General features: G+C 42.0%; 1 protein-coding gene across 4 annotated transcripts in view; it reads left to right on the top strand.

The window, feature by feature from the left end:
• SLX4IP (SLX4 interacting protein) overlaps nt 1–19,727 on the top strand; it is a 169,681-nt gene that overhangs the window by 25,286 nt on the left and 124,668 nt on the right. Inside the window, exon 1 of one of the 4 annotated variants that reach the window (XM_032461825.1) lies at nt 12,799–14,284. The exons of 2 other annotated variants lie outside the window; for them this stretch is intronic. In XM_032461825.1, the coding sequence (XP_032317716.1) occupies nt 14,234–14,284 (51 nt within the window). In that variant the 5' untranslated portion in view covers nt 12,799–14,233. Of the gene's footprint in view, nt 1–12,798; nt 14,285–19,727 lie in introns of those variants that run through there. One more of the 4 variants, XM_032461827.1, reaches the window with a different exon arrangement.

Below are 19,727 nucleotides of genomic sequence, written 5' to 3'. Positions count from 1 at the left end.
AGAACAGCCTTCTCAGCAGCCACAGCTGGGGACGATGGAACAATTCCTTCAGTATTCCAAGGATAATGCTTTCCAACCCTGAATTCTTTTCACAGCCCAACATTGAATCACATGTTAAGGTGAAATAGAGATGTTTTCAGACTTGCAGTTTGAAAAAAGAATTTCCTTCTAATGTATTCTATTTTAGGAAAGATGTGATTTTTCCCAAATGAGGGGGTGAACAGAGAAAGGGTGAGATAGGGGATCCAGGAAAAAAGAGAATCCAGTAGGTAAGGGCCTAAGTAAATCCCATGATGATCAACCGTGTATCATTCCTAGACAGCAGCCAGTCTGATTGGACCAGGACAGAGGAGAGGAGTCCATGAAAGATGTTTCCAACAAAAAATGAAATGAATAAAATACCACATGTATTTAAATGCGTTGAGAGGAGTTTTTATAAGTCTGTCAGAGAGTGTAGGAACGATTTATAGTAGGAATATTGGAAACTAAACAAACGGAAAAGGATATAACCCTTAATACTAAGGAAACAAAAGATTATGCAAAATGGGAAGGTGAGCATAGTGCACTACATGGCTCAGCTTTGAACAACGGGTACATTTCATGTGTTGTCATCTCCAGTTTTGGAAGGCTGGGGAGGGAGACTTGTGGGAGCGTGGGTTGTAGGCATTATGTTTTCATTTTCCATAGATAGTATTTAAACCTGAAATAGTAAGAAATTGCGGTATAAACAAAGTATTTAGAACCACTTAGTGCATACCAGATGAAATGGCTAACAGCATGGTTGGTCCTAGTGAGTGAGAGTTGGGAAGGAAGATGGAGGCAGGATAGTGCAGAAGAGGCCTGTTTTTGATGTATCATTTTAATCTATGTATATGGATTACTATGATGAAAAATCAAATGAGTGAATAAAAGTTAAAAGTGAATAAAAGTTAAAAGGAGTGAATAAAAGTTAAAAGTGAATCCATATAGATGCATTTACTTTTGACCATTTGGGGTTGAAAATACTTGGATAGAGCATGATTTCCAAAGTAACAGAAAACCTCTGAATACCAGTTTGCCACTTGCGTCTCAGTTGTTTGTTCTGAGACTTTCCTGGGAGTGGTATTACTTATCCATTGCAAACAGCTTATTCTTCTTCACATGGAGAGAGGTCTTCTGACCTTCCTGCATAGAAGAGGGCTCTTTTTAAAAACTGCTGTGACTCTGGCCTTGAACTTATTTTCTTATAAATGACTGCTAGACCATAATTTCAGAAAATGGCAGCGGTGTATGGATGAGAAAGTCCTTGGAACCACAGTTTTCAGGGTCTCTTGGCTTCTGGGCCACTGCAGCTCATGGCAGGAAGATGTGTCCTATACTCCAGTGACTGCTTTCTCAGTGGAAAGTAGTAGTGGTAGCAGATGCATGTCTCCCAAGGCTCCTCAGTGATCTTAATTTGAGCTCTGCACCCACTCCAGTATTTTAGAACTTTCCTAAGTTCCTTAGGGACCAGGGGTCAGCAGCTTAACATCCTATAGACTAGCCACTTGTTTTTGTAAATAAAGTTTTATTAGAACACAGACTCTCCCATCTGTTGGCATATTGTCTCTGGCTGCGTTTGTGCTACAATGGACAGTTGCAGCAAAGACCTTATTGCCTGCAAAGTGTGAAATATCTATATATGATGTAAGCTGACAGGCATATAAACGCATTATCTGTCTTAACGTACTTCTCAGTTCCTACTGGCCACATTTCAGGTGCTCAGCAGACCACATGGGGAGCTGAACTGGACAGCGTGGGTCTAAATCACTGCCTCCTTCTGTATTCCTGCCTCCCTGCACCTTGTCAGAGCTTTCAATAGAGTTACGTTAGGTTAAACTGGCTGCAAGGGCAGGGCAAATCAGGAAGGCCAAGGCAACGCTATTTCTTTTGCAATTGGAAGCAAGAAACAGACATGGACATGTGATGTGTTAATTATGGACTTTTATCTACTAAAACACAAAATTTTGAAAAAAAAAAAAATTTGAGCTAGAAATTATTGCTAAAAGTATCAAACCAAATGCATGATATCTATGTCCAAAAAGTTTATGGGTCCATCCCCTGCTCTACAGGTGTTTTAAAAGCTCATGTTGCCCAGTCTTACTGCCGTTCAATTATAATTCCAACCTTACGGTTTTAAATTTTTAACTTGGGTTTCCAGCTGAGCAGTATTGTGAAAGGTTCCTACTTCATTGTCTGTCTCTGTTTGTAGATCATTTCCTCTGCTTCCTGCATCTGTTTTCTTGGATTAGTTAGGTATTACACCAAAGTCTAGAATTCTTTTGGCTACAAAGCTTTCTCTGCTACTCCCCCTCCCCCTAGCCCACTTTGTTGTGGGTGGGAAAATTTTTGTTGGGAGGGCTTGATTAATTAGAAGGGATTCCTGCCTTCCCTAGCAGTGGCAGCCTGGGAAGATTACAGCGCCTGGCTTAGTGACAAGCCAATCTGTATTTAAGGAAAAACTCAGACCAGCCAGATTTCCCTGGAATGTGGATCTGGCTTTGTCTCCTTCCACAGGGAGTGTGGAATGACCTCCTCCTCCTCCTTCCCACCCACTCCAGGAGACTTGGAGCTTTTACTTTTGCTGTTGATAGTTGTCCACTTTTTATTTGGGGGCGGAGGGTGGTGCAGTGCTCTGGACTTTTGGGATGTGAAGACTAAGTTATTTTCTGAATCTCAAGTAACAGATTGAAGATTCGATTAATGTTAACGAGAAGAGGGGAGATTTTAAATTTTTTTAAAAAATCTCCCTGCAGCTTTACTATCTGTGTTTTTCTTTCCACTCCTTTGTAGCAATTACAGTTTTATGTTCTTTTCTGAATTTCAGTTAACCTTAGTCTCTGCATTCTTTAGAACAACCGCAAAAAGAGAAATATGCCTAAGAATTGACAGTAATTTTCTCTTTATAGTAAAAGTAGAAGTGAAGAGTAACTCTTTGAACTTCCAGAGAGAGAGAGAGAAAGTTATGAGCAAATGGGCTTTTGTCTTGCTGTTTTGCCTCAGTGAATAACTTAAATTCTGTGTCCTAGATTTTTCAATTACTTAAAGGGGAAAGTGGCGCTTTGCCATCAATATTCACTTGGAAATAGATGCACTGATTTTGTGTATTATATTGAAAAAAAGATTTATGCAAATATTTTCATATCAGTCAAGTTCTAAGTAATGACTCTCCACTAAATTTTAGGAAAGAATAAAACCGAAGTGTCCTAACAAAATAAATCCTCCATGAAGTCTCTATCTAAATTGATCCTTAAAAGTTCAAACTAAGAATTCAGTTTATCACAGTTTTCTTCTAAATTGGCTTTGGCTTTGAATGCCCCTGGCTTGCCCAGTTATGATGTTTCCCTTGTCCTTCATTCACAGTCACCTACCAACTTAATGCATCTCTCTTCTTCGATACAGTATCCTGGACTTGCATCTTTTCTCTCCTTTTCTTACAAATTCAAATTACAGGTTGTTTATATTTCTGCAGTAATCTCTGGACGATCTCTGTGCCTTTCTTGTGCTATCATTCCAGTACATCTAGACAAAGGCCACAAAAATGTTTTCTTAACACCGTTTTTTTATCATATTTCTTTCTTGCTTAAATGGTCAGAGTAATTCCTTTTATTTAATCCGATCTCATCTAAACTCTCCAGCTAAATTTAAGGCACTCTGATAACAATTCTCCCCTTCCTCTTTAACTCTGACCCATGTTTTCATCGTGGAACTTGGGAACGTGGCCCACCTATTCTATGAAACTGATGCATTTGCATTTCCTGCAGTGATCTAGCCTGTGGTTTTTTTCTCTCCCTGTTCTCTGTTTTCTTTTTCAGTCTGTTCCCATCAGCTTTTTTCCAGGCTTGACTAAAGACTCACCTTTTTTTTTCACACAAGATCTAAACTTTGCCTGCATTGATTACCCCTCACTTTGTTCCTTTGCCTGCTGTCTGCAGCTTACATTGTCGGGTGTTGTATGTATTCTATACATCGGTCCCTGCTTTGACAACATACTGTTTGCAGTCACATTTCCTGAGAAGAAGGACCTGTGCTCTGCTTGCTTCTTTTGTATCTGCCTTGAGTAATCTGGAGCATTTCCGAGGTACCCAGCATTCCTTACTTTCCTTATTACAAAGATGAGGGGTTTCTTTCCTTGTGGCTTATGGAGAACAGGGAAGTCACTCAAGCACAGAGTTATTTCTCACTGGTCCTTTTTCTGTTCCAGACAGGGAATACTATAGTGTTCCATTTGTAGTGTATTTCTTTTCTTTAAAAAACAGTTTTTTTTCACCTCAACCTATTTTTCCTTTCAAGAGTCTACAGTCTACAGTTCCACTTGGAAAATATTTTAAGCTAATTCCTTTGAAAATAGCCTCTGCTAATAGCCAAAATGACAGTGGCCCTCAGGAAAGTAAATTATTTCAGTATAATGATGTTAATTCTTTGGCCATCATTGTTTTATTTCAGTTAACACCTTAATGTTAGACCCTGATACTTCAATTTTTTTCCAACCTGCATACAAAGCACATATAAGTATGTGTTATGTTATTAACTTATTCTAATGTAAAAAAATAATTCTTAGTGGGAAAGTAGATTCAGGATTGCCAGAGATACAAGAGCTCAGAAAGTTCCTTGGATTCTCTCTGAGGGCTGTAGAGGGCATCATTGTTCCGTGTGTTGTAAAGTCACTCTCTGCAGACACTGTGATCCGAGGAATCACAACAACCAAAGTGCTTTGAAAATCGCTGGCTCATTCCTAAATTATCATGACGTCCTAAATGCCTGTGTTTGTTTGCCTGGGAGTTGTCTGTAGGCTGTTAGGCCTGTGGATATTTAGATCACTCTGTCTTGCAGTTCTCACCAGGAAACACCACCATTAACCACAGCCGTAGAAAACCATCCGAACAACCCGAACTATCCACAGCGGCCTCACGGAAAGCATTCTCGGTGACACTAGACTGCCTCTGGCCTGCTTCCCTTCCAGATTCTGGAAGTGGAAGTGAGGGGCTGAGAGTGAGGATCCCCTTGGTCCCTGGAAAGCTCCGGGGCCCTGCCCAGCCCTGTTCCTAGCAGTAAAGACTGGAGGGGTTCGCCTGGGAGAGAGTCCGTGAAGTGACAGTGTTATTACAGATATAGCTTTTCCTACTCACATTTCCTTATTGTTATTGTTACGGTGAGTTTGGGGGATGGAGATTGAGGAAGTGAGAGGTGGGGTGGGGACTAACGGAGTGTGCTTACATCCTAGGATCCCAGGCAGGGGGCGTCCATGGAAATAACATTTTACTGAAATGGCCCCCGTGTGCAGCAGTCCAGTCATTAGCCGCATCATGTAAAGATGTACAGTGTTTGCTTACTCCTGCTGTCCTTGTAGATTCTTCTGTGGCCATAACCTCTTGGAATACCCATGATTAAGTAATAAAGGAAGCTAGGCCATGGCATATGTCACTTCGTTGCATGTGAGTAGCATGTGACAATAGCATTCTGATTTTAAGACTACTAGAAACATCAAATCATGAGTTTGTAATGGTGACCCTACACAGTCAGGCAGGTGCTATCTTTTGCGAGTCTGATCTGAGGTGGGAAAGAATGTTATGCTGTTTCACAAAGATGGAGTGTCGTGTAGATTCTGGGAAGGCCTGGGCCAGGTCTAGCATCCCAATTCCCTTGACCTGAAGAATTCACTGTTGCGGGTCAGTGTTGAAATCTGTCTCGTTCTAACTTTCTGTGATTCTCTATATTCAGGTTACTCTAGATTCTTTTACAGTCCTTCTTGAAATTTAGATCATCAGGTTTTTGAGGAAAGGGTTCTAGAGGGTGAAATTAGCATCAGACTTCTAATCTTGTTTCCTGATTTCATGTTGTGGCTTCATTTGTGCAGTGTGGATGACTGGGTGAATTGTGTTATTTCTCTGAGCACCCATTTCTTCAGCTATGGGATGGTGCTACTATGCCTATCTGTTTGACAGGGTTTCTTGTCATAATAAAATATAAGAAATGAAAGATAAAATCAGAGTTATAATAAAAGACAGTGCTGTTAAAGTGTTTGGGAAAAGAACACTTTCTGCATGTCATGGGCCCTCAGTAATTACTTTGCAGTGATATCCTGTATAGTATTAGAGGCACTTGGCCTGGGCCTCTTACTTGTTTTTGGTCTCATAATTCTTTGAGGTGAGGACTAGTCTAATTCTTTTCCTATGTGAGGTGTCAGTTAGCAAATCTTCATTTATCCCTGGTGTGCAAGGCCCTGGGTTAGGTACTAGAGACGCGGACAAGAGTGATGATTGCCTGTCCCTGTCCTCAGGGGGTTTGTAATGAGAAATTCATGTGTCGAAATGATCATAGCAACAGGTTAGTAAACACAGAGACTGCCCTGAATAGCTCAGTTGTGAACAAATGAGTACCGTCACTTTGTTCAGATCTGTTTCTTCATAGGCTGTTGTGGCAAAGCCATAGGTCTCTCGGTGTTTGGGGTGCTCTGCTTGGGGTCAGTTTACATGGTGGGCGACAGTGGCAGGTGGTCAGGGCTAAAAGTCAGGGAGCTTAGATTTTTGGTCCTTACTGTTGATTCTTGATTATGGATGGGTCAGTTAACCTCTTGTTTCAGTTATCTATAGCTGTGTAACCAACCAGCCCCAAACTTTTCCTAATTCCCTGGGTCAGAAAATCTAACTGGGCAGTTTTTCTGCTTTGCATGGCATTGACTGGGTCACTCACTTGGATCAGTCAGATACAGACTGGGCTGGCAAGCTCAGGAGGGCTTCACTCCCATGTTCCGCCCTCCCCCATGGGGCCCCTCTCTCTTTATAAGGTGTCTGTCATTCCATAGTCTAGCTTGCGCTTCCTTCCAGCCTGGCACTGGCTTCCCAGAGAACATGATGGTGGAAGCTGCTGGGCTTCCTGAGGGCCATGTCTGGAACTGGCAAACTCTTTCTTCCACCACGTTCTATTGGTCAGCAAATCACAAGGCCGAGAGAGAGGAGATGAACTCCGCCTCTTGGTGGGAGCAGCGGTGTGCTTATATAGGGGAGGAATTGGTGGTCATCTTTGGGGATTGCTTACCATGTCTGTTCTTATCTATTAGTATCTACTTAATGAGCTGTTGAATTAGCAAGTCTCTAAGGACCTGTTTAGCCCTACATTTTTATAACTACAGAAATTTTTATTTGAGGAATTTTTTATGTATGATATAGTGGGAAGAATTTGGGCTTTGGAGGCAGAGAGAGGTCTGGGTTTGAACCCAGCCTTACCATTAACCTGCACTTTGGAAAGTGATCTAAATCCTTCTGAGCTTTTGTACCCATCTGTTAAATAAGGTTAATTAAATAGTTTTAATTTAAACTTCCTTCTGGGATAATTGTCCATCTCAGCACAGAGTCATCACTTAGGAAGTGTTAGCATCCTTCCCCTTTCACTTCCTTGTTACCTGACGTGAGTCTTTTCAAAGCCAATGGTAGTTGAAGACATTAATTGTAGTTCATTTTGTGTAATTCTGATATAAAGTTGTTTAAGTATATAATCACATTTTGCCTGTGCAAGCATATTTTTCTGAGACCAGGAGTTCAAATAAGACTGTTCAGTTTGTGTATCCATTTTGATATTGTAAATTATTTCTAGAATATTGTTGCTATTTAGAAAGCATGCTTAAAAATAAGCAACAAACAAACAACTGCCCCAAAAACAGTAACAAAAAAAGAATTTTGAAAATGCATTTTGGTCCATGAACAGCTGACTTATTTGGCATTTTAGTATCTTTTTTCTGGAAGAGAGAAAAAGCCATGTGGGGTGGCCAGCATTCAGTCTGGCTGTTTTGGGCTGTGGTGGTGGCTGGCCTGCGAACCAGGACTGATGTGTGAGACTGGGGCATGCAGTGCTAACTGGGTCCCAAAAAAGCTCAGAGACAAAGGGGAGGAAGAGAAAAGACAGACTCTGTAGTCTCCAAAGTGCTGGTTCTCAAAATGTGTTCCCTGGGTCAGCAGCATTAGCATCTCCTGCACTGACTGCAGGATTTATACCATACTGTTACGGTGAGGGTTAAGTGAAGTGATGCATACTAAGTGCTTAGCGAAGGCAATCATTTTAGTAAACAGTGGGCATTCTCTTTGTAATCATTATCATCACAACAAATATTAGTGATTGTGATGAACTTTTTTCTTCTAGGGTGTTTCATGAAGTAGCTTATTTTGCAATTTTTCTTAAAGCTACCAGGGTTCTTACCTGCTCTTTTAAAAATTTTGTAAATGATCTGTTGGTTTAACAACACTTCACGTTGTCAAGTAAATTAAGATGTGCTTAAGCAGTGTCTAAAGGTGCTTCATAATTCCAAAGAAGATAGTGTTCAGTCTAAAGTGATGTTGAGAGATCGTACAACATAGTTCTGCAGATATGTTCATAGTCTTGATGTTTGTGGGACTCATGAGTCCCCAGGCAATGTCTGAACTCTGGAATTTGCTTTTAAAAGCTGGATTCTCTCTCTAGACTCCCTTTCTGTATTCATTTTAGATATGTGTCCTTAAACAAAAGTCTCTATGTGGACTTATTTCGTTTTTCTTTTCTTTCTTTTCACTTGTGGTCAAGTAAGGACCCCAGAAGGAAGGCTGGCTGGGCCTTGGGGGCCTGGGTTAAGGGGGCCCAGTGCCTCTGCACCTCGGCCTGCTGCCTTCTTCACTTCCTCTTTTTCACTCCCTTAACCACTGTGCATAAGCCAAATCCCAAAGGGAAAAGCAGTTGATCTGTCTTTGTGGCCTGCTGATTCAGAGGCATGGGTGCTCTCTGGGATGTCACTGTCTGACCACCGAGCTGTCAGGCATGACTTACCTTGGCCTCCCTCTGGCGCCTCCCACCACGACTGGACGCGTTTGCTCTCACCGAGGGAGCTGTGGGTTCAGGCCGTGGCCATTGCTTGATGGCTTGTCTTGCCTGCATTTTCTTGTCTTGGCTGGAAGATTAGTCCTCGCCCTCTTGTCTCTCTCCTTCTTTGCACCAGTGTGTGGAGCAGCTCACCCCTTGGAGGATAGGGTACCCTGGGACCCGGAGAGCATCATACTCAGGGTTCCAGCCATGTTCCTGGGAGACATTGCTTTCCGTGGAGGGCCTGAGCCAGATCCCGGCCCTGCTCCTGCCTGTCTTGGCTGCCATGGGTTGGCTATATTGGGTTCTGCATGGAATTTAAGGGCCGGAGGGACCTGACAGACAGCACATTGAAAAGCACTGATGTAGTCCACCTCCTTCACACACAAGCTGAGAACCTCGGGGAGCAGAAGGCAAGGATCTAAAAAATTGCCCAAGAGAACTTAGTGCCTTATTTAGAGAGCAAGGACTATACTGGGCTGGTGGTGATCAAGGCTCTTAGGAGGAAGAAACCAACCTGTGCAAACCGCTGGGACTGAAAAGGGTACTTTATGATGGGGAGCGGAGCTTTGTGGTTGAGCTTTGTGAAGGTCTGAAGACAGCTTCTGGCCACTCCCTGTGGACCGTCTTTGAGAAGGGGGCCCGTGCTCTGCGTTTCCCTTGTTAGCTCCCTCTGCTGGCCTCTCTCTCTCTGCTCTCCTGTGCATGTTGTAGATCATGATGGCTCCTCACCCCCAAGTGACATCGTTTATAAGTCTGCTGTACTTTTTGCCCCAATAAGCAAACTTCTGAGGTGGCTTTGGGAAGGCAGCCACCTTTGCTCCAGTGACCATAGCACAGGGTCATCGTCACTTATGCCTACCCTTGGGCAAGTTTCTCCTTGGCAATTCCATAGACAGGCCTTCTAACAGAGCATAATGAGTACTTAAAATATGTAGAGAGGTCTCCGGGGTGTCCAAAAGGTAGCTGGAATAATCTGACCCTCGAGAAGCTTCTCTTGGTTATTGGGGATGAGGATGAGCGTAATTACTGCTTTAGAGTTTCCAGCTTGCTTTACTGTTGATGCCCACGTGGAGGCGTTTTAAGGTGTTCACATCCTTGGTGTGTGTTATGGTAGTTAAGCCAAAGTACTGAAAAGTATCAAGAAAAGTATCTAAAAGGATGTCATTCTACTAAAAGTTTTGAATATCTCCTCTGTAGATGAAATTCTGAGTCAGGACCTTCAGTGGTACGAATCTGGCATGAAATCTTGAGTTGTGAAGCGCTGAATGCACTCCTCAGAGCCCCTCGTCAGCGATGAGTCTGCACTTGCTTTTGACTCAGCATTCCACCCAACTTCCCCCAGAGCGTGCAACTGCAGAAACCGCATTCTAGCTTCAGTGTTTTTGACTGTCGCCGTGCATTGCTGCTAGCCGCTGTGCAGTCTTCCAGCAGCTGATGAAATGCTTACTCTTTTGAAGACGGCCTGATGGAATCAGATGTCGCTGCATCAGTTCCGATGCCGCGCGCACCGCTTTCACTTCCCACAAGGACTCAGTCTCCATCTGCCATGACGGTGCAGTCCTGAGCTGCTGCCCTCCCTCGCTGGCTTGGTGACTGGAGTGTTTATTTTTAGGGAAGGTTAAAATTATCCAAAAAAGGGTGTCTTCTGTAAAATTGACATGATTCAGCCTCTCACTGCAGGGATCTTTGGAGGAGTGTGGATATGTACAGGACTCTAAAAAAACTTCTTATGGAAAATTTTAAAACTATTAAAGGGGAAGGAGTATAATGAACATTGAACCCATCTTCAACATTAGGGACAGTTTAATTAATAATTAAGCTGAAGTTTGGTTTGAAAACAGCAAGTGGTACCACGGGACTCTTAACACTCGTGTGTTTAAGCTGAATTTTCCAAATTTCAGCACCGTTGGTAATTCTCTGCAAAACCAGAAGAGCCTTAGCTCTTTCCTTCAGTCTTCTGCTTAAATTCTAAGAAACAGCATTAGAAATATAATACGAGATCTTATTGGGGCATTAGTGTGGGTTTTCCCCTGATAAAAACAGCCACCAAAATTGCTGATTGAGGTCCTGAAGATGCCGGTGTTCCTTAGATTTCCGATTTTACTTGGAAGGGAATTCTTGTTGGGGTATCATCGCACAAAGTTACATGGACCCAAGGCTTGTCCTATCTGTGGGATCTTGATTTTATTTTCTCTCCAACATGGATATAACAAGTGTCGATCTTCATGGTGTTGGTACTCAAAAGGTGTCTAATCCAGTGCCTGGCAGTTAGGAAACAGTCACTGAATTTAGCTATTAGTAATCAAATTAAAGATACCAGCTGGAAAGCAGGCCGATTTTAAGATTATGTAGGCTCCCTCTTATCCTCTTCAGGTATTTCATTTCAGCTGCTTAAGATGTGAAGTTCAAGTGTGTTATGGTGTTTCTTGTTAGAAGCACTCTCTTAAAAGCTTTTGTGACAGCAAAAGAAGGGAACTAACATTTACAGACTGCCTGCTGACCTGGGTGTTTTGTACATATTATCCTATTTAATTCTCACAACACTGTCCGGGTCACAGATGTGAGGGCAGTGAGGCTGAGAATTTGCTCAGGTCAGAGGCAGAAATGGCAAAGGCAGGTTTCAAGCCCAGGATCTCTTACTCTGAAAGTCATACGTTTTGATGAAGAAGGTTGAAACTGTTAGCTACAGTCTTGTAAAGAGTTTGGTTTAGAATCTCCCTCGTCTAGTAATAATGCAACTACTTATAGTCCTTTATAATTTTTACAGTTTTATGTATGTTACTTTTATTAACCATATTAAATTATGGTATCTTGAGAAGTAGGCAGAGCAGGTGTCATTATTAAAGAGCAGACCCTGGAGCCCCCTGATTCTGGTTCTTTTTGCTTCTTCTCCTCCAAAAAGGCATTTTAGGGAAAAAGATGCAGACTGTGTTGATCAGAGGTTAGTTTGGGGCCCTGTTAGCCTTTGTGGACCTTACTGGACCAGGCTACCTCTGCCAAGCCCTCCTGGGGGTAGGTGCCCCTCTCAAGAGAGAGATTTTTGAGCTCCTTTGACTTATGAAGTTGGTGAGGTGAGAGGGTGTTCAAAGAGGGAAAGTGAGAGAAGGAAGGGATCAGACCTCGAGAAAAAGGTGTTACTGCCGTAGTCAAGTAGAAGCAAGAGAAAATCACCCAGGAGCTAGAATTCCAGGGACAGGATGGGCAGTCCTCCTCTGACTAAGGCCTCTGCCCAGGTCCTGACCTGGCCTTGGGGAAGAAGTTAGGAAGACCTTGAGAAGTCGATGGTAGGATCATTAATTTCTATCTGGAGACCAGCAGTGACTGACCACATCCCAGTTGATGTTCCTGCCTCCCAGGAAAGCTGAGGACAGTCTGGGTAGTTAGCTAGTGTGGGTGTGGAATGAGAATCAGAATCATGTAACTTCTAGACTTTTTGTATACTTTTTTCCTTTGAGAAATTAAAAAAAAATATGAAATGTATAAAGAAGAAAAATTTCCATATTCCTACTACTCAAATTTCATATTTCTATTGTGTTAACATCTTGCATTATTCACTTGTAGGCTCTTAAAACAGGCAAACCTTCTTGTTTTATAAAAACTTGTTTTATTAAAATGACCCACTTACATTATGAAGAAATCAAAGGTAAAAAAATAAATCACTCCAAATCTCCTTTGGAAACAACTCTTGTCAGCATTTGGTGAACATCATTCTAGATGGATACTGTGGATATGTTATATGTGCAGATAGAATGATTAGAGCAAAAGATAGAAACAGTTTTGTTAAATATTGGTCATTTAGCCATTATTTTAATTAAAAACATAAAATTAATTTTGCTTGAAGAGTCGAAAAAGAAGCTGAATTGAAACTTAAGGAATTGCTGAACCTCAATTTTTTTCTGTCATATAGATTTTATTTCCTACAAGATTTAAGATTGAAGTAGTTTTAAAATAAATAAGGTTGAATTCATCTTTTAAAAAATTAAATATCTGTCTTAGACAGTATTGATTGGCCCCATGCTGTAAGGCGGGGAACAGCAGCTCATCCTTTGTCCCCTCTCCTGTCTTCTCGCCTCCTAATTGTTGTTGTTTTCATGTGTCCCATTTTTGTTCATCACATTCTTGTCCTGTGTGCCCATGTTCAGTATGGTAGCCGCTAGCTGCACGTGACTATTTAAATTTACATTTACATACAATTAAAAATGCAGTTTTTCAGTCTTAATAACCACATTTTGAGTGCTCAGTAGCCACAGGGGGCTAGTGGGATAGTCCAGAAGTTTCTCTTCAATGACACTGGCTTTCAAGAAGAGGTTATTGGTGTTGCATTTCCTGAATTCTTTCATGTTGGAGAATGTCTCTTCTCTGCCTTTATATTTGGACAATAGCTTGGCTTATACTTTCCCTCAGAGTTTTGAAACAAAATTTTCACTAGGATCTTTGACGTTGAATATTGCTCTAGAGAAGAGTAAAGACAGCCCAATATTTCCCCCATTATGTAGATGACTTGGTTTTTGTTCCTGGATACCTGAAAGATTTTACAAATATCTCTCAGTGTGGCATATTCTTGTGGCATAATTTTTTTTTTTTTAGAATGTGTGCTTTTCTTGGTTTGTAGGTTCTGTTCATTCTTCATTCCAGAGAGTTTCTTATATTGTCTCATATCTTGGGATCCATTGCCTCTTCAGGTCCTTATCTTCTTTAGGGATATATTCTATTAAATTATTTTTATTTGCCTACCACATTTATTAGCTTTTCTCTAATTGTTTTAATGTCCTTGTTTCTTTTGCTTTTTAACCTGAAAATTGATTATCCAAAACATATCACCATGATCGTCCAAGCCTTTTTGCTGTCAATAAATCAGTTTTCAGGGTTGTCAAATTCTTCACTATCTTATTTTCACTTAATTATTAATTTCACAATGATACTGATTTTTACTCTCAATTTTTTTTCTTTTTTTCCCCATGTTAGTTACCTATTAATGTTCACCAGATTACCCCCAAATTTAGAGGTTAACACAGCAAACATTTCCAGACTCCTGGTTTCTGTGGCTCAGGAATACAGGCATCATTTAGGTGGGTGAGTTTTGATCAGGATCTCTCAAGGACTCAATCAGGATGTCATCTGGGCAGTGGTATTCTCCAGGCTTGAGTGGGGAAGGATTTACTCCCTCATGTGATATTGGCAGGAGGTCTTAGGTGCTCACTGGCTGTGGACTGGAGACATCTGTTTCTCAACACGTGTTGCTTCACCATAAGGTGACTCACGACATGGCAGCTGGCTTTCCTCAGAGGGAGCGAGAGAGGGCGCCCAAGATGGAAGCCTTGGTCTCTCTGTAATCTTACCTCAAGGTGACATCACTTCATCACGTTCTATTTGCTGGCAGCAAATCATGAAGCCCACACTCAAGGGATGGGGATTATCCAAGAGCCTGGAAACCAAGGTGAGGATCACTGACGCTGTCTTAGATGCTGCTCACCATACCCTCTTTTTCATTTTATTTATTTTTTTATATGATCTGTCTTCAGGCTCTCAAAGTAATGATTTTTTCCTCTGGCCCCTAACTTCTGTTTCTCACATTGAGTTTTCTTTTAGGTTGGGCATGTGCCTTTTGTTCCCTTTTTGTGCTGTGTTTTTGATAGAAACATACTTAAAGCCATTCCATTTATTTCAGCCTTGGTCTTGGGTGGGTCTGTTCACTCACTCTCTTTGCTTTAATGTAGTGTGAGTGACTTTTTATATTCTTCCCTCTGTATCTGAGGCCAGTTTGATTTCTCTTCAAGGTACCGTTTGAGGACTGGGTATTTTGGCTCCTTTTATGCACCGGTTAAGCATGGTCTCTGGAGGGAGGAAGCTCAGTTGAGGTGAGGAGGTTAAACACCTGAATACCTGGATTCCTACTCTCTTCTGAGGTCGTGTTAGAGATCCTGTGTCACACACATCACTCCTACTTGGGCAGGGGTTGTACAGGACTGGATCCTCTTCCACTGGGACATCCTGTTAACTCAGTTTCCTGGACAGCCATTTTCTGTGCTTCACAGAAGGAAAGAAAAGCATATTTGCTAGGGTAGGCAAATGGCTGAGAGAACTTTTGTGGGTGATGGAATTACTGGAAAACTAAATTATGATGACAGTAGCACGCTATGTAAATTTTCTGAAACTCATCAAATGGGAAACTTAACACCGGTACAGTTTATGGTACACAAATTTAACATGCTAGTTTGCTACTGTTGATTGGATGATATGTAAATGGAAAAGCTCGACCTCCAAGTTGCAAAAATGCAAATTAGATTTTAATTGCTTTCTGACTGTGAAACAAGCAAGTAGCAGACAGGAAAAAAAATCTAAAGTACTGCTTTCTGAAAAAGATTCTATGATGAGATAGCTTTTTATTTATTTCATTCTAGTGGTGAAACATAGAGTCAAATTTTGATGGTCTTTAGATTACAAAGATAGATAGTGTGGCTGAAGGAACTAAAAAATAACCTCCACTTCCTTTAATAGGAGCTTCATTAACATATCTAAGGAGTATTTATCAGGGCTCATTACTCTGGTGATCAATTAGGAAGATACAAAAGGAAATATGGCCAGCTTCCCATCACTCTTCCAGTAAACAGATGGGTGAAGACTTCTGTGTGCTTGTTGCTGTGTGAGGCATTGTGGGAAGTAATAAAATTGTGAGGTTCTCAGGGGAAGGGTTGTGTCTTATGTGTTCCTTTTCATGTCTCTGGTCCTTTGTGTATTACAGGTGCTCTGTGAATATTTAATGCATAAGTGAATGAAAGAATAAGTAAGATGTAGTCCTTTTCTTCCAAAGAGTATATTCTAGTTGGGAAACTAAGCCATGCATGTAGGAAAAGGCTCCACAAAAGTCCCATGTGTTCACATCATCCACGTGGTGCCTGAGGAAGAGAAGGATGGTGGCGAGGACTGCTCAGAAGAGCCTGTGGAGGTAGTGGTAGCCAGGCGGGTACGCCTGAGTCTCAGACTCAGAATATATTTGAATGCTACTCATACCAGCTCCAAGGTAGAAATGAAGACAGCTTCTGAGGAGAAAGGACTGACTCTGGTTGTAGAGGGAAGAACAGGGAAGTACAGTGGAGGGAGAGAGTGGCTGCAGGCTGCCCAGGGTCTGTGAAGCCCAAAAGAGAGACTGGGTTTGTTTCCTTGGGCATAAGGGTGGGTTCTTGAGCCAAGAAGTGATTAGATTAAAATGTACAAACTCACTGTTAAAGTTGTGGATAGACCAAGTGGGTACTTTGACTGTTTTTACATCTCTTACATGCAAGATGCTTATATGTTTAAGCAGGTTTATGTATTTGGTTGTTGCATTTTCTTTCTTTTTTTTTTTTTTTTTCTGGCAGCTTAAGCAAAATCATCAGCAGCTCTTCACTTTTTTTTTTTTTTTATTCCACTAGATAGGGATTCTAACACTGTCTTGCAGATAAGAGCAGACATGTTTTGTTTGAAACATTTAGACAGAAATCCGTTGAGGCCGTGTCGGATGCAGGACACCAAGTGCTACGTGGAGAGTTCAGATGGAGCGATTCCACGCACGGGGGTTTAGATGATGAGAAAGGCAGCGATCAGTGCCACTGGGTGAGAGGAAGAGGAGGTGCTGTTTCCTGTGTGGGAGCCAGGACGGGAGGAGGTGTGGCCGTGTGCCAGGCACTTTCCCACGTCTTCTTTAATCCTCGAAACATCCGGTAGCATTTTTAATCCCTATATTTAGAGGAGAAATGGGACTGAGGGCTGATTTATATGGCATGAGCATTTCAGTTATAGGCTTGGATGGATTTGCTTTGAGGCTGTTGGTAGGAAAGGCAATCAGTTCTTATAAAATAACTCAGGATTGCTACATCTTTCCTGGGATAAATGATCAGGCAGACGGTCTATGTTCCTGTTTAGAAAATGCTGAGCTCTAAGATAATTAATGGTCCTTTAAATATTGCTCAGAATCAAGTTAGTTACACTAAACATTCAACCCTAGCATTTCTTGGAAGGTTTAAAAATCACCCTTCGAAAAGATTCTAGTCCAAAAAACAATTCTCCTATTGGAACAAGGTAATGCCTGCATCTCTCCATTCAGACTTTGTTTCTTTTGAATAATCAAATGAAGGGCACAATTAAGTGTTGATTTAGTTCACTTGATGGTTAATCTTGATCCACTTCAGCGTGGGCCTTAGTTCCTGCTCAGGAAACAGGGTTTTGGATTAGAGCAGCCCCCACACCCTTCCAGCCCTGAACTCTCTGTGCTGTACTGTAGGAAATGATTTATTCCTTAAGGCAGTAGCTCTTTGAGGGTTAAAAACAAAAACATCAACACCACCAAGAAAAACCCATGCATCCAGTCTAATCCTGCTCAGCTCTTATTTACGCAGACATTTTTTGGAACTGTAAGAACTTGTTAGATCTTTGTGCAGTAAAATATAATTCCCAATTTTCCAAGGCCAGCTGTAGATCAGGATTCTAAAGGCCTTCATGGAAAAGGGCGGGGTGTGTGTTTGTCAAGAGGCCACTTAGGGAAATCAGTTCCATGTAATTTTTAATACAGTTCTTTGGATAGCCTGTTTTATGACTCAGTGTTACAGATGTCATTAATTTATAATGGAAAATAGTGAGACAATATGACAATTATCTTCAGACCCGAGAAAACTTAGGCAGCAGGGTGAGTGACGATTGAATAGTTTGAACAGAGGCGAGGCTGCTGTGAAGTGTCACTGCCAGGCGGAAGCGCCAGGCTGAGGGGTGAGCCTGGCCTCCTGACTTCTGATCCTGCCAGTTTAGCCGGCCCCTCACTTGGTAACCAGGGTGGCAGAAAGAAACTGAGTCCCGTTACACATTTTATAGAGAGTGAAGCCAGCCTACCACAGGAATAGTTCAGGCATTTTTGTGAGGGAGGAAGTTAAAAGACATCGGTGAACCTTTCGTGACCAACTGGGAAGATGTTTTCTCTTTGCCGGTTGTTGAAGGTTTCATTGATTTCTTTTTTTTTTGGCAAAATATCAACAGATTGTGGGTGACTATAAGGAGGGCCCACCCACTGTGGACCCCACCGTATGTCCCAGTAACAGAGAAAATCCTGTGAATCAGAAAGGCGGCCGGCATGGTATTGGGAGACCCGGGTTCTGCTCAGCTCCTGAGCAGAGTGCACTCAGAGTCCTTGGTCTGGGTTGAATTGTGTCCCCCACAAAAGATGGGTTGAAGTTCTAAGCCCTGGTAGCCCAGGAGGTGACCTTATTTGGAAACAGGGTCAGTAAAGGAGTAGTCAAGTTTAAATGATGTCATTGGGGTGGGCCCTAATGCAGTATTACTGGTGTTCCTATAAAAAGGGGAAATTTGGACAGAGTCACACACAGAAGGAAGGCCCCGTGAAGACACTGGGAGAATGCCATCTGCAGGCCTAGGAGTGCCTGAGGCTACCAGCAGCCTGCCCCGGGGACGCCTGGAACAGATTCCACCTCCCAGCCCTCAGAAGGAACCCACCCTGTGACACCTTCATTTCAGACTCCAAGGCCAAGAACTGTGAGACAATAATTTTCTCTTGTTTTAAGCCATCCCATTTTTGGTACTTTGCTACGGCAGCCTCAGAAAACTAATATAATCCTGACCCACTAAAAGCCCCAGAACCCTGAGCAAGCATCCCCATCTCCTGGATGTCCGCTTCCTTATTTGTTCTTAAAATAACAGCATTGGGATGGATGATGTCAGGGCCTTCCCCCTCGGACGTGTGATGATCAATACTTCAAAAGTGCACTCCATTTCCAGCAAAGCCATTGTTACTGTTATTTCCTAATGTAGCTAAAATATGTAAAGAATACACATATTTTTCAGTTCCCAATTTTGTTCTTTTCCTTCACGAGTCATTGGTGGTACTTCCCTTAAGCTAAATATTGGGCAAGGCCGTCCCTTCCGCGTTAGCCCACTAAACAAATGACCGCATGTCTAGTCTGTCTCTAACATACAACTGAGGAACATACCACTTAAAAGCATTTAACAATCATCTGCTGGTTGGAGGGCTAGCATACTTTGGATGTCATTTCATTAACTTATTTTCCCAAGTTTTGTGGACTGATTTCTTTCAGATGTCCACAGGCTTATTCTGGATTTCCCAAAGGAGCCTGCTACACAGACAGAGGCACTCAGGTGTTTGCTAGGTGCCTCCCCTAAGCAGTGCCCTCTGCACTGTGGGATGGTCTTCACGCCAGACTTTGATACCGGGAAGGAGTTCCTAGAGTTGACCTTCTTTATTGACTTGGCAATCCGTCACATTGGGTCCACGGATGCAGCAAAATCCATGACGTTGTATTTGGTGCTGCCCTGGAGGAAACAGCCACCCACCTCTTCACCAGTATGTTTCCTTACACGGTTAGCAGCTGAAGCATAGAAGATATGTTTGAAATAATACTACCTTTGGACCTTCTCTGTAGATTCTTTTTCTTTCTTTACTTTAGTCCCTATATTGTAGTGAATAATTTTTAAAAGTATGCCTTAAACTTTTCAAGAAAAGATAAGTAATATAAAATTATCTTCCCATTCTTAAAAAAAATCATTGTATATTAGATTCAAAGTACAGAAAGGACAGGATAAGTGAAATGTTTGATACCACTTGCCCTCCTGTCTGAGGCTCTCTCCTATTCTTTTTGTCCTCAGAACCCTTTTATATCTTCATCCTCTTCTAGAACATCCCCTCTCCTCAGTCTGCTAGGACAGAAAGACCAAGGGGTCAGATTAAGCCTAGGGAGAGAATTTTAAAAGGCAGTGGGAGTAGCCGTAGTCGGGCATGGCTGGATGGCTTCATGGCTCTGTTTCCTTTGTACTCCTTAGTGAAAGGGATAGAGAAATGGTTACTGAGGATAGTTTCACTATATTCAGCCAAATTAAAG

Source organism: Camelus ferus, chromosome 19, assembly GCF_009834535.1.
Source record: "Camelus ferus isolate YT-003-E chromosome 19, BCGSAC_Cfer_1.0, whole genome shotgun sequence".
Classification (NCBI taxonomy): Eukaryota; Metazoa; Chordata; class Mammalia; order Artiodactyla; family Camelidae; genus Camelus; species Camelus ferus.
This window is presented reverse-complemented; position numbering and strand designations above follow the sequence as displayed.